Genomic DNA, 13,802 nt, shown 5'->3' with positions numbered 1-13,802 from the left:
TAAATTTTTTAATGCATCAATTAATAATGCTCAACTATATGCTCATATATCAAGTAATAAAATAATGAAAACCTAAAGTTCTATAAGAGGCGTTGCTTTCAATATATGGGTCATATTAGCTCAATTAAAATATGCCTTTAAAGTTAGAGGATTGAGAAGCATGGGACCCAACGAACTTTTTTTAAATTAAAAGTTTATCAATATCCATAATTCATCAGTAGGACAAGGACATGATCCCAACCTCCATTAAATAAGCTGCCAAGGGTAAGCTCTGTATTTAAATTCAGAGGCACCTTCATAGGTTGAGGACTTAGGTGCTTTCTTTTTAGTTTTTATTTCCACTTTTCTTTATTCTCTCTAGTGTAAGCTTTTCTCAGAACTTTCTGTATCGGTTCTTTGCATCCCTTTTTTTTAAAAATTTTCTTCTCCACTATAATGGCAAAGTGTACCTATTATTATTACTATTTTCGTGGAGATCTTCTCTTTACATGTATTAGGGTTTGGTGCATTCCCTCTCTGCTTTTATAAGCTCCTCCGACTAAGTTGATTAATCTAGATAGTATATAATCTAATTTTGTGGCATGCTTTCTGGAACACATGCAATTTGCTCTTGGGTACAAAAGGAATCACTTAGTGATTAATTCTAACGATTCGGAGTCTTTTGTTTTAATTAATTACCTCTATTATTTTAATATTTAGTAATGAATCCACTCCCGTGTTCAACGTTTTTGAAAAAGTATTTACTAATCCGTAACGGAACCTGTGGTAAGCAATTACTTCTTATTGAATACTACCTCCGGTCCTAATTATAAGAGCTAATTGACTAATTTGAGGAGATTAAATAAATAAGTTAAGTTAGTTATTTGTAACAAATAAGTATTGTCTTTTCTAAAATATTCTTATTAATCAAGTTTATTAGCTAACACTACTATTATTAGAGGAACTATCTTAGAAAAAAATGCATAAATATGAGAGACAAAGTGAACTGAGGTCTTATAATTAGGACCAAAATAAAAGTTAAACGAGGTCTTATATTAAAGATCGAAGGTAATATTTTATATACCTACCATTGTCTCCTTTTCTTTTGCATCTTTCTTTGCTATGTGAAACCAACTTGTTTTTCTAACAACATTTGAAACAAAAATTTTACACGTCATTGGATTCTTGAAGGTTGACATGTTCCTTGAATAAAACCTTGTTTTGCATGCTTCCTTGCATGAAAGAAAAGAATATACTTCTCCGGTTCTTAATATAAGACCTAATTGTTGAGTTGATTTTAGTTCTAAATACAAGACCTATTTCTCATATTTATCAATTTTTCCTAAATTATCCTTATGGATATTCCTTCAACCATAATCAAGTAGAAGAGGAATGGAGGATATTAAGAAAAATGATTATGCTGTTTTAGAAAAAACATGTCATATTTCTTATAATTAACTAACTTCCTTAACTTTCTTAATATAATTAAATTAGTTAAATAGGTCTTATATTAAGGACCGGAGGAGTAATATATATGCGCACATAATTATGACGTAATTAATATGTGGTTATTTAGTTGTCAACGATGGTCTTATATATAAATATATACACACACACACACGTTACTACTTTATTGTAAAGGGTAAAAAAAACATCTTAAGATTTTTTTTTGGTGGTAATAAAACAAAAGTGAGAATAAATTGCTTAATAAATTAAAGATTAGGACCCGGAACATAATTAATGTAATCAACTTAATAGGAAAATTAGGAGCATAATTAGCCCTTTAATATTCTCCGTATACAACCAAAGAGAAAAATGTTAAAAAGACTTCATCTTTTAAGCTTGGCAATGCTCAAATTATCATATACTAAATAATTGCCATCAAATTAAAAGAAAAATTATACAGAAGATGATCTTCTCACTCATCTCAGACTCGGGGATATGGGAGATCTTGGTTGGCCACCTTTTGTCCCATTATGGGTGAACCCTAACGATCATATCTCCCTTTGCTCTGCACTGAGAATCAAGAAGATCAACATGGTTTTGTTTTCTTAACAACCCAATCATGACGAATTAGGGACCCAGTTTCAGACTCAGTTGATCCTCCTCTTAATCTCACGATTCCCATTTATTAGAAACCAAATTCCCAGAAGATCGATCTGATGTTTCACAAGAACAAACAGCCAAAGAATAGGCGGCAGAACCCACCTGGCCTGCAAGAAGATTACGATGATATTCAAAAGAAGCTCATCCGAAGGTACATGGAAAGACAAAGGAGGCAAGAAATGGCCGATCTTTCGGCTTCCATGAGATCCTTACTCCCTCTCGAGTACATCAAGGTATTCCTTTCTTTAATTTGTACTCCTGCACCCTTAATGTACGAACTAATTAAGGAGTTGATATTGGTCCTATACACAATACCTATTTTACATGTTTATTAATTTTTTTCCAAATTAATTCTATGATATTCTCCCAATAATAATCAAGTAGGAGAGGAATGGAGGAAATCAATGAAGATGCTTAGAGTGTCTAAAAAAAATCACATTAACTAATTTAATTAACATATTTAATCTATTCAAATTAGTTAATTAGGTCCTATATTAAGATCAGAAGAGTACTTAGAAAAACTCATGTTTCATAGCCTAGTATAATAGTACTGTAAAAACAGCTGTTTTATCAATTAGGATTACATATATTAAGGAAAAAAGAAGAGAGAATTAAAAATTAAGAAGCGCATGAGTAATTTGTAGCCCACCCTGGATCATGTATGTTGGGGTTGAATTCTTTATAATCTTGTTGCATTAGAATTTCAGTTCAACACACTTGCCAAAAAATAATTAAACCAAGATTCATAAGGATAATATATACTGGCTGCTGATTTAATAACACAACCATATCTTATTGCCTTTTTGGCTGAAACTTTGATGATGACGAAGAATATGATAGGATTGATTTGATTAGGGGAAGCGATCGGTATCAGATCACTTAAATGAGGCTGCCAAGTACATCAAACACCTACAAAAGAGGATCGAGGAACTGAGTGGTGAGAGGGACAAGCTAAGGATGATGTGCAATTTGAATGTTGATGACCCTAAGATTACAACCTTAAGCAAAGCTACAGCTCAAGACCCACCAACAAATGTTATTTCTGTTACTCGAAGTTTGGCTGGCGTTGAGGTTTTTCTCAGCACAGCACAAATGTTGCCTCTGTCAAAACTATTGGATTTACTACTCAAAGAGGGGTTGAGTGTTGTTCATTGTGCTCATACAAAAGTAGAAGAAAGGCAGATCTATACCATCCACGCGGAGGTAATGTTTTACTTTTCTATTTATGTTTCTTCAAAGCAAATTGAGGGTAGTTTCTGGTGCCCTGAAGATTTTTTCTTTTTTTGCTTCCAAAACAATTATATTATTTTTTACTTAATTTAATTTCTGGCTTTAGTTTGCAGGTTTCTGATTTAATTGGGATCAAACCCTCTGCATTACAAAGAAAACTAGCAGAATCCATTCCGTCTTCAAGTCACTCTTCTCTCCAAATGTTAAACCTCCTTCATTTTGTGTATATTTGAATTGAGGGGACCAAGGAAAAGAAAGATCAACGAGGTTAAAATTTGGGTATGCATGCATTAATTGTGACTCTAATTTGACTTCGATATGTCGAAAATATGAGATTCTGGGTTTTAAGGATTATTTTCTATTTATTAGTCTGGATATTCAGGTATAAAATGAATATGAATCCAGCTGAATTAATGATTTTCCTGCAATTTAAAAAATTGAGATGGAAGTAACAAAGAGTTATATAGCAGCATAATCATTTTGACCCAACGAAAAAGGGGAATATAGCATAATTGCATTGATATAAGACTGTAAAACAGAAAACTAACTACTCAAACTCTCTAACGGAATAAGCAATTTTCCTTAAGTATATATCCCTCACCTGAAAAGATGTCGGATTCAAGGCATTCGATTTATGGATTCTACCTTCTGTCACATTTATATGTTTAGTAATTACCAAAATAGGAATTATTCTCTGATTTATTCTGCATTTAATTTGTTTTCTGGGGTCAGATATTCGATATTTGTTATGGTATTATTGTATATACAGTTCGTTCATAAAAGAGTTGGAGAGATAAATTAAAATGCATAGTTTAATTTGTTGAGGCAATACACACACACGCACACTAGTATCTCATATTTATGCTGGCTCTTCGTGCTGAAATCCTGAAATTATTAATTTCCGTATATTTTTACGAAGAGCCAACATAATATAAGACGTGTGTGTGTGTATCTTCCATATGGTCTCATAAAAGTTAAAGATTTTGTTAAAGAAAATTTTAGTTTATTATTTAATGAAAAAGAATGTGTGTGTTTGAATATTCCTTTTTCCATATTTTTATTTTGATAAGTTCTTTCTTATAATTCAAGCTCGTCTACTGTAGGTTAAATTTGGTCATTGAGCAAGTCAAAACTGAAAACTAAAGAATATACTATTATGAAAAAATATAATAAAAACAACTGCTGGTTGTTTAAAAATTACATATACATGACTTTTATGTACTTTATTATAGATTATTTTATTTAGAAATGTATGTCCCATTATATTATTTTTCAGTGTTAGACCCGGGTACGCTCTAGATGGGCGACAAACAATAATGTCCCTCAAGTTATTGAAGGTAAAATATAGTCTCTTTCGATATCGATTTAGATTTGATCTTCATATGAGAGATGATGATAACTGAAGTGACAAATCAATATTAGCATTTTTGTGAGGAGATGTATCTCAAATAGAATTGTCTTTAATATAAAAAAATACTTATATGTAACAAAAAGGAAGAGGAAAAAAAAAGACAAGAATTGAACTCCCACCGTTTTATCTAAAAAATGAAACTATTCACACCGACATGATTCGGTACGTTTTAATATTTTATTAGTATATTTTATCTAGAGTAATATAAATCTTTCATTAAAAAAACATATACTTTATAGGCAAGCACAGGGGACCAATCTATATACAGTGTCTTCATAGCACTAACCTCTTTATTGACGTCACGTCCGTGTTGCTTTATCATTTTTGATCATAACTATTATGATATATTGCAAAATTTCATTATGCAAGAAAAAGTACAACACTTTACATTATGATATCGAAGAAGTTGTATAAATAGATCGAGATTTTCATAAATTTCATTACGATAATTCAATCTATTTTATCAAGGTTAGCCAAGAAAATCTTTCATTACCCGGCCAAAAAAAATCTATTTCATTAACGCTGAAGAAATTTAATGAGCATAATTTTGACAAGTTATATGTGATAAATCATTATTTAATGCGATTTAAAACTGTTCAGCCCGTTGATTTAATTTTTAAAAACAACTCTTAAGCTTCACTCGGTCTTACCATATTCTTCTCTATTCTTGCTCACTGCAAAAACAATATGGATAAATGAACTAAGTCTAAAACCAAAGCCTTAAGATTTTTAATTAAATTATGGACCAAAATAATAAATTATTATTGAACCTTTTAAAAAAATTATTCTTAAGTTCCAAAGGAATTTCAAATACTTGCAATTTCAATTTGATAAAATTTTAGAAAGAATTTTTAAAATTAAAATTTTATTGATGATTATTTTAATTTCTTTAAAGCAATTGCAATTTTAAGACCTTGGGTTTCCGAATGTGATTTTTTTTGCCCCAGAATTTATGATCGGGGTAACTTTGCTGAATTCAGGTTCCTCCTGCCCCTGCCGACAAATGCTGATCCGCCATAAAGTGAATGCGCATAAGTATATAAAACTTAAACATTTTCCTCTCTTCCAAAACTTTTGAACCTAACAACATCCTATGTTAGCGAAATTAAGCATATCCTAAATATTTTATTATTCTTTTCTACTGCAGCAGAAGAAGTACGGAAAAGAAGACAAGATAAACGATTAATTATAGAAAAGGAAGGGGCTGAGCAAAAACTTGAAGACTAAGACTACTGTTGGAGTCTTTGTTCAATGCTTAGCTTTCCTTTCCACCAAAACAAGGATCCTTCGTTCCTTTTTTATGTACCCACTAAAATCCCAGAACGAGATATTGCAAATCATCATCAAGATCTGATTCTCGGCCAACAATCACTCGAAGGGAGTGATCCTGACTCTACCTACCGCAATGAGCAGAGGGAAGAAGCATATCACACTGCCTTCTTCAGACAATAATTATGGAGAGGCAAGTGTTTGTGATGATAAGAAGAAGATCATTCGTAGGGAAACTGAAAGGAAAAGAAGGCTGGAAATGACCTCCCTTTGTGAATCACTACGATCGCTGCTACCTTTTGAGCTCATCCAGGTCTTTACAGAATTAAATTCCGTTTCTTCCTTCGGATTTTAAATTTCAGTTCATGTTTTTTCTGTCAACTTTCACTGTCAAAATACCTCACAAGAAATCGAACTGTATGGGTTGATTTAGGGTTTCGTTGATCTGGTTACAGGGAAAGCGTTCAGTGTCTGATCACATCGGGGAGGCTGCAAATTATATTAAAAGTTTGCAGGAGAAAACCCAAGAACTCCAAATTAAGAGAGATAAGCTCAAACAAAAGGCTAATCCAAGTTTGCTTGGTGCGGAAATAGACGAAAGTTCAAGTAGCCATGCAAATATGGTTAAGTATGTCAACATTTCGCCTTCTCCAGCTGGCGTGGAAATTTCTGTAGACAGTGGCTTGGAGGAAAGCAGCTTTCCACTATCACTCTTGCTGGAAATATTGATGCAAGAAGGATGTAATGTTGTGAGCTGTGTGACCACCCCAGTGAATGGGAGGCTATACCACTCTATTAAATCTGAGGTACTGATAAATAAGCAATTTTTGTGACTAGGGTTTCTTTAATTTCTAGATTCTAGTTTTTGGCCAGATATTTAATTAAACATATAAGTGAAAAAGTTCAATGAACTTCGCTAGATCAATTGTTGAACAGGTGGATAACTTGGAAAGCCTTGATATAGCTGGTCTGGAAAAGAAACTGAATGGCGCAATCTTCTGGTCGAGGTATAACTAGGAATGACGGATTATTTGCTTAGAGAGTGGCTCTCATGTACTTTGTGATGAGCATGATTGATCTGAATATGTAATATAATTCTGGATTCTCAACTTGCCTATATGGGCAGTTAGCTGGTTGCTGCTTGATGTTTGTTAACTTATTTTGAATGTACTTGTATAGTGTGACAAAATTCACGAGAGTGATTAATTATTAGCACTATGTATTAATATATCTTCTGGAAAAGTGCAAATGTGCACTCCTTTCAACTATGAGTAGCTTGTGAATACCTATAAAAATTGATGAATATGCCTTAAGGTTTCTCATGTTTAATATATCTTGTGGAAAACTGCAAATTTGCACTCCTTTCAACTATGAGTACGTAGCTTGTGAATACCTATAAAAATTGATGAATATGCCTTAAGGTTTCACATGTTTATAATTAAATTCATTTGCCCCGTTCTAGATACATAGTTGAATTGGCAGAGCAATTTTATGTCTGATTCCGCTTATATAGATGATGATTAGCAATTAATTTGGTTGAATTTTCTTTGCTGTTATCTCATTTAGCAGCTAAATTAACTTAAGAGAGTCCTAATTAACCCATCAACTTGGTGAAGTGGCTAGTATCATGCATGCATCACTAAGAGCACATTATACTTTTGCATTTCGGCATAAATAAAAGAAGAGATATGAGAAGCGACTGAAATTTTAATAATGCATCAACAAGTGTGTTGTTGGTTGGTGTGCTTTAGAACTAATTAAAACGCCATAATAACATATTTGGACTTATAAAGAACTCAAGCATTTTCAGTTTCTAGGATTGTAATCTATTAACTAACATCATTAAGTTCTCTATCACTATTTTACTGCCTGCTGATTGCTATCTCACAGTGAATAAAGTAAATCCATCATTTATAATAATAACGATGACAGAGTCTTATCCCATTATATAGAATCAATTACATAGAATGCATCGCATGTCGCCATTATGTAGAAGCAGGTAGAACATTGATCATATTGTTTATAAGCAATTACTTGAAAAATACATTAACATACTATGCTTGTGCGGAAATACTAATTATGATGATTATCGAGATGTTATGCCTAGGATTTTCTTTGATACTTATATTATCCCGGGGAGCCAATCAATGTTGATTTCTTTTTTCTTTTTTTTCTTTTTTGGTTGAGGAATTATGATTCGGAAGGATCAATATTGCACTTCTTTAGACAGATTTGTGTCTCGATACATGCATGCTATCTAGTGAATCTTGCGAATTGAATCATGAGTTATAAGGTCTTAGACAATTGTAATACTACCTCCGATCCTAATTATAAGACCGGTTGACTAATTTAGAAAAATTAAGAAACTTAGTTAAGTTAGTTAATAGTTAAAAAATAGCACCTGTTTTCCAAAAATACCCTCGTCAAATTTTAAAAAAATATCCTGCACGATCGTGAGCTATTTTTCCGACCACGACAAACCCCAGTTTTTCAGCACCTAATCGATCTCTCTCTGTTCATTGCTATTTAAAAAGGGGCGGTTAAAATTTAACAATTTGAGTCACTTATATATTTATTTTAATAATTTAAAAGTGTATTAATATATTTATAAAAATATTTAAACTAACCTAATCAAATTTTAATTCCAAAATGAGAAGTGGAGAGAGGATTTGGGAAAAAATAGATAAAGATAAGAGACAAAGTATTTGACTATACTTAATATAATACAAGTAGGGGTAATTTGGAAAAAAATAGATAAAAATAAGAGACAAAGTGGATTGGGGTCTTATATTTAGGACCAAACTAAAAGTCAAACTAGGTATAATTAAGACCAGAGGTAGTATATTAATAAGGCGGCAGAGTTTGCATATCAAATATCAATTATGGCTCTGTTTGGATTAGTGATTGAAAAAGTAGCTTATTGTCAATTTGACTTTTGAAAAAAGTGAGATTAGATAATGTGAATTGTATTTGGATTGGATTTTGTAAAAGTTAGTTTGTATAAGTAAGTTGTTTGGATTATGATTAAATAAGTAATTTTAGTTTGTAAAATTACCAAAATGAGTAAAACTTTTATTAAATAATAAAAAATAAAAAATTATCAATTTACATAATATAATAACTTTAAATTATTTATAAGCTCTTGTTGATCTCATATATTTTCTTTTATTTTTATCATTTATTATAAGGGCATATTTGAAAATAAAAGTATATTTCTAAGAGCATATTTAAAAACAAAAGTATATTTCTATCTTATTTATTACTTTCAACTACTTGTAACTTATTTTTTGTTCTATACAAATTAGTTATTTGATACTTATAATAAGAACTAAAGGAGATAATAAATTTCTTAACTTTGTCTCTCTCTCTCTCTCTATATATTTTAAAAGCTATAAGTCATAAACCATAAGTCATAAGTAGCTAATTTTTACGTATAGCTTATTGTAACTTTTCATACAAAAATCAGATTGCTCAATCACCAATCCAAACACTAGAAATTTTTTAGACGGGCTTATACTTGAAAACAAGCAGCTTATTGTCCTCCAAACACTAAGGCAAACAGGCTCTATATATTATTAATGGAGATTATAACATCAAGTAGAAGTTGTTAATAGATGTTTGCCCTCAAAAGTAGTATTTGTTTATATGTTTCTTGCTTTTGCTTTGCATACCAAATTATTTAAATGATGCCTTTTTAATTTCCTCTGTTTCTCATGTCAGATGGATGCATCTACATTTTTTAGCTACCCTGGTGAATCAATGGGACGCATCATTTAAAGGAATTCTAGCGTATTATATTATAATTAAAATTGTGAAGAAAGATTTTTTTTTTTAGCGTGAGGATTTTTTTTTATTACATGGATAAGCACTAACATTCAAGATTATAAGTGGGATTAAATTCGTAGTCACTTAAGTTAATAAGAAAACTTTTATGTACAGAATAAATTTAAGACTAAAATCAGGATTCATACACAGTAAATTTCTTTCTAAAACTTAAGCTCATAATACATAGTAAAAAATAATTAGAAATCACCACTCTACACCAGTCGATTTTCAAGTGTGGATAAAGACAAAAGAAAACACACGTTGCGTCTCCATTAAGATAACAACTACCACAATTCATAAACTATAAATCACATTTTGCATATATAATCAAACTCCTGAGTTCACAACGACAATCGTATAAAATTATTGGTTGGGGTCATAATTCATTAAAATTATGCCTTGTACACACTCTCATACACACATGGTCATTTGAATAAAATAATTTGTGTATTAATATATGTAAAAAATTATTATAGTTTGGATGAAACTTAAGGACTTCCACAGTACTTAAAAATATCATCAATCATTAACATAATATAAAAGAAGATAAATAAACTGCATAACTTGTGAGATGCTGAAAGAGAAAAAGAAACCACCTAATGTGGGTATGTAATATTTTATTATTGATTCACACTTAATTTCACTTGTGAATGCGTGGTTATATGATAACCACTATATATATAAAATAATGATTATATGCTCAATGATTATGCCACTATTTATGATGTGCAATAGAAATTAGCAACCTTAAATATGAAGATCCTATAGATTTGAACCGCTATGCAAAAGATTACTGTGAATTCAAATTGGGAGACAGATGTTACAAAAGTCCAACTTTGATGGGAAAATGACCTCTTCACTTATATTTTCCTCATTGTTTTGTTTGTCCTCATTCTTTTCCATAAAGGAGCTTTAAAAATTAATATATAATACAGCGATGGTAGTTGACCAATTATATATACATACTGCCGCTATTGCTACAGTGGGAAAAAACGTGTCTCATTTAATATCCACATGGTTAATACTAACAAAAAAAATAATATTGTAAAAGTCAATTTCTCTGTTTATAGTGAATTCAGCTTGAATTAGCATCATAATTCATAAGATCCTTAACAGTAAGAAATTATATATATACAAAAGATGATCAGGTACTCGTTGATCGATAATTTATAAATACTGATATTAATGCTTGTCGAGTATTCTTTCGAATTTAGACTTGCCTTGGCCTTAAAGCTCTCGAGACTCAACCAACTCGATCGAACATTTTTTATATAAATTACATAGAAAATTGTATTATTTATAAATCACAAATAATAATATTTTATTTCAAACTCTGTGCAATGCATAGGTCATCATTTAATATAAGAAGGAATGAACATATCTTAATTTATATTTTTCCAATTTCGATTATGTTGAATATAATGAGAAGATTACATATTACTAAAATAAGTTGAAGGAGAATAGCATCCGTGCCCCACCAGAGCATTAGTTTAAGAATGTAAAGACAAAAAAGAAACAAATGAAATCATTTTGTTTATATATCGGCAGGTCAGATCGGAGATATGAGTATCCTAGCAAATACATCAGACAAAAGAGTGGTCTGAAACCCTAGTCAACAAGCGCCATAATAATACCTGAAGATTTCCTTCTCATATCTTTGAAATCCCAAAAAATGATGAACCCCTTGCATCCATTTGGCGATGAAGATTTGTTCTTCCAAATTTCATTTCTGAATCGTTCTCCTCCCTCAATCCAAACAATCCCAGAACATGAGATCTTTCACGATCCTGCAGAAGTGAAGCATCACGAAAGCTTTCCACCTAATTTTGGAAGTGAAGTAATACCAAAGGGGAAAGGCAAGCAGAAGCAAAAGGAATTTTCTGTTAAAATTGCTGAAGATGCTAACAAGAAATGGATGCATAGAGAGACAGAAAGACAAAGGAGACAAGAAATGGCCACGCTTTGTGCCTCCCTCAGATCGGCTTTGCCGCTCGAATATATCAGGGTAGTATTTCGATCTCTTCAATTTATTGTTGACGAGCTTCTCTAATTTGCCTCAATTTTCTCTGAATTTTAGTATTATGATTATATTACGATATCATCAGGGAAAGCGATCCGCATCAGATCACATTGATGGCGCTGTGAAATATATCAAACACCAAAAGAACAAGGTGAAGCAATTGAAGGAAAAGAGGGATGAGTTAATGAAAAATGGACACGGAATCTCAGTTATTGTTCATCCTTACAAGGGTGGAGTTGAGATTATGTGCAGTTATAGCTTCAGAGAGTACGTATTTGCGCAGTCAACGCTCTTGAGTATTTTGATTAAAGAAGGGCTTAATGTGGTGAGCTGCACTTCCATCAAAAGGGATGAGATGTTCATTCTCACCATTCGATTAGAGGTAACGTCATATATATGTATCAACTTGTCATATATATTAAGAGGGGAAAAGAGATTGTATCTATACTTAATTATACAGCCAATTAGTTCTGAAAGTTTGTTATAACCTTCCTGAAGGAGTCTGATATCTCTGAGAGTACTACGGATTATTCTGAACTGCAAAGAAAGCTGACTGCAGTAATATTATCTACACAATACAGGTAATACTTCTTTCAATAAATCGTATGTGCTTGTCAGAAGGACTGCCTGCTGATATGTGATTCATTTGATTGTCTTTTGTTTGAAGATTATAGCCTATATGTCATTAGTCTGAATATGTCTAATTGTAGCTAGGTTCTTTTGCAGAAAGACTGCATCCGAACCAGTAAACTGCTGATGATATATGTCGTTGCGAAGAAAGTCACTGATTTTGGACTTTACTAATTGGAGCCAGCTGTAATAAAAATCATTTCTGATGTATAGAGTGCATTTGAATAAAAGGGGAAAGTTTCTTAGCGAGAATATGCATCTGCATGGTTTCGTTGACTAATATCTTTTCCATGTAAGTTACAAACCATGTTATGCTTATGTGAATATATCATGTACTAGCTGGCTACGTCTTGAAAGTTTTGTGCATTGATTGAACTCTCGCAGGGAAGTTATCCGTGCTGTCGACTTTTGGTTGTTACTGCTTAATCTTGCAGTGGTTTTAAAGCTGGTTTGTAACCCAACAAACAAAAGTTCAGCTAGTATTTTAATCTTCCGTGACTGCCCAATCCATGCAACGAAAAAGAAATAGGCAGTAAGACACATCATTGTTCACTTTTTTGGGAGTAAACTGCTTTGTTCTTCGATTAATCTTGTCACTTTAGTTTGATTATTGGATGATAATATATTAAATCGGCCCAAATGTTTTAGAAGACGAATTAATTATTCGAGTGAGTTAGTGTCCTGATTATAAGACCTCATTTGTAAGTTAGTGTCATATATACTACCTCCAATCCTCATTATAATACCTCATTTGTATATCACAAATGAGGTCTTATAATTAGGTGGTGTTTGGATTCTTATTGAAAAGCACTTTTCTGTAAATCAAAACAAACTCCTCCACATATTTACTTCGTATACTGTAAAATCACTTCTAAAACCATGATTTGGTTTCTATCTAAACGCCCCTTTGAGACTGGAAGTAGTATATTATAAGTCACGTGAACCAACCTTAGCTCACGCATACGGTAGGCTAGCCATAAAAAATGTTACTTCAAGTTCTGATTTTCCTACAAAAATGTTGCCAAAATAATATCATGTTCCATGAATAATACACATCATGATTCATCTCTCAAACTGTCCAAGATATAAGGGAACCGGCCTAGTTAATTATTAGCATTTGACACAAGGGAAAGTTGATTTATGGAAAACATCTCACAAGAATGGTTTGATGTCACTCGATAGTAACATGCATTTTCGATGCCATCAGATCACCTATATCAGCATTATGTAAATAATTGTGTGGTTTGTTTTTTTATCTCTTCTTATTATGCCTTAGTGAGAAAGTTCTGTTCCTTAGTTTTTTTCAAGAAACAGAAACAGAAAAAGAAAAAG

The 13,802-nt window shown here is 31.9% G+C and overlaps 3 protein-coding genes across 4 annotated transcripts; all 3 read left to right on the top strand.

Annotated features, from left to right (window-relative positions):
* The first annotated feature begins 1,920 nt into the window (after positions 1–1,920).
* LOC114730280 (transcription factor bHLH36-like) lies at positions 1,921–3,548 on the top strand. Its single transcript, XM_028917330.1, has 4 exons — positions 1,921–2,019; positions 2,115–2,318; positions 2,941–3,288; positions 3,429–3,548. Exons 1-4 carry the CDS (start codon positions 1,921–1,923, stop codon positions 3,546–3,548), a joined length of 771 nt encoding a protein of 256 aa, XP_028773163.1.
* A 2,583-nt stretch (positions 3,549–6,131) lies between these two features.
* LOC114730353 (transcription factor bHLH118-like) lies at positions 6,132–7,012 on the top strand. Its single transcript, XM_028917409.1, has 3 exons — positions 6,132–6,308; positions 6,451–6,801; positions 6,932–7,012. The coding sequence occupies exons 1-3, from the start codon at positions 6,132–6,134 to the stop codon at positions 7,010–7,012; spliced, it is 609 nt and encodes a 202-aa protein (XP_028773242.1).
* Positions 7,013–11,427: 4,415 nt separating this feature from the next.
* LOC114730364 (transcription factor bHLH36-like) lies at positions 11,428–13,033 on the top strand. 2 transcript variants are annotated; one of them, XR_003738830.1, is made up of 5 exons: positions 11,428–11,825; positions 11,926–12,222; positions 12,339–12,421; positions 12,567–12,762; positions 12,855–13,032. XR_003738830.1 is itself a non-coding variant. In XM_028917426.1 (4 exons), exons 1-4 carry the CDS (start codon positions 11,493–11,495, stop codon positions 12,595–12,597), a joined length of 744 nt encoding a protein of 247 aa, XP_028773259.1. In that variant the 5' UTR covers positions 11,428–11,492; the 3' UTR covers positions 12,598–13,033. The 2 variants fall into 2 exon arrangements, 1 of the variants encoding a protein (XP_028773259.1); XM_028917426.1 differs by having other exon boundaries at positions 12,567–13,033.
* Positions 13,034–13,802: the final 769 nt, after the last annotated feature.

This window comes from Neltuma alba, unplaced genomic scaffold, assembly GCF_004799145.2.
Source record: "Neltuma alba isolate B1F8T4 unplaced genomic scaffold, ASM479914v2 tig00012727_pilon, whole genome shotgun sequence".
NCBI lineage: Eukaryota > Viridiplantae > Streptophyta > Magnoliopsida > Fabales > Fabaceae > Neltuma > Neltuma alba.
Note: the sequence above shows the minus strand (reverse complement) of the source record. Positions and strands in the feature narration are given on the sequence as shown.

Bases quoted from the DNA above. Each gene is read 5' to 3' on its own strand.
- LOC114730353 (XM_028917409.1), top strand. From the start codon at position 6,132: ATGAGCAGAGGGAAGAAGCATATCACACTGCCTTCTTCAGACAATAAT. The intron at 6,309-6,450 runs GTCTTTACAGAA...ATCTGGTTACAG, and splicing joins TACCTTTTGAGCTCATCCAG to GGAAAGCGTTCAGTGTCTGA. The intron at 6,802-6,931 runs GTACTGATAAAT...ATTGTTGAACAG, and splicing joins ACCACTCTATTAAATCTGAG to GTGGATAACTTGGAAAGCCT.
- LOC114730364 (XM_028917426.1), top strand. From the start codon at position 11,493: ATGATGAACCCCTTGCATCCATTTGGCGATGAAGATTTGTTCTTCCAA. The intron at 11,826-11,925 runs GTAGTATTTCGA...CGATATCATCAG, and splicing joins TGCCGCTCGAATATATCAGG to GGAAAGCGATCCGCATCAGA. The intron at 12,422-12,566 runs GTAATACTTCTT...GTTCTTTTGCAG, and splicing joins ATATTATCTACACAATACAG to AAAGACTGCATCCGAACCAG.
- LOC114730280 (XM_028917330.1), top strand. From the start codon at position 1,921: ATGGGAGATCTTGGTTGGCCACCTTTTGTCCCATTATGGGTGAACCCT. The intron at 2,020-2,114 runs GTTTTGTTTTCT...CCCATTTATTAG, and splicing joins GAATCAAGAAGATCAACATG to AAACCAAATTCCCAGAAGAT. The intron at 2,319-2,940 runs GTATTCCTTTCT...TGATTTGATTAG, and splicing joins TCCCTCTCGAGTACATCAAG to GGGAAGCGATCGGTATCAGA.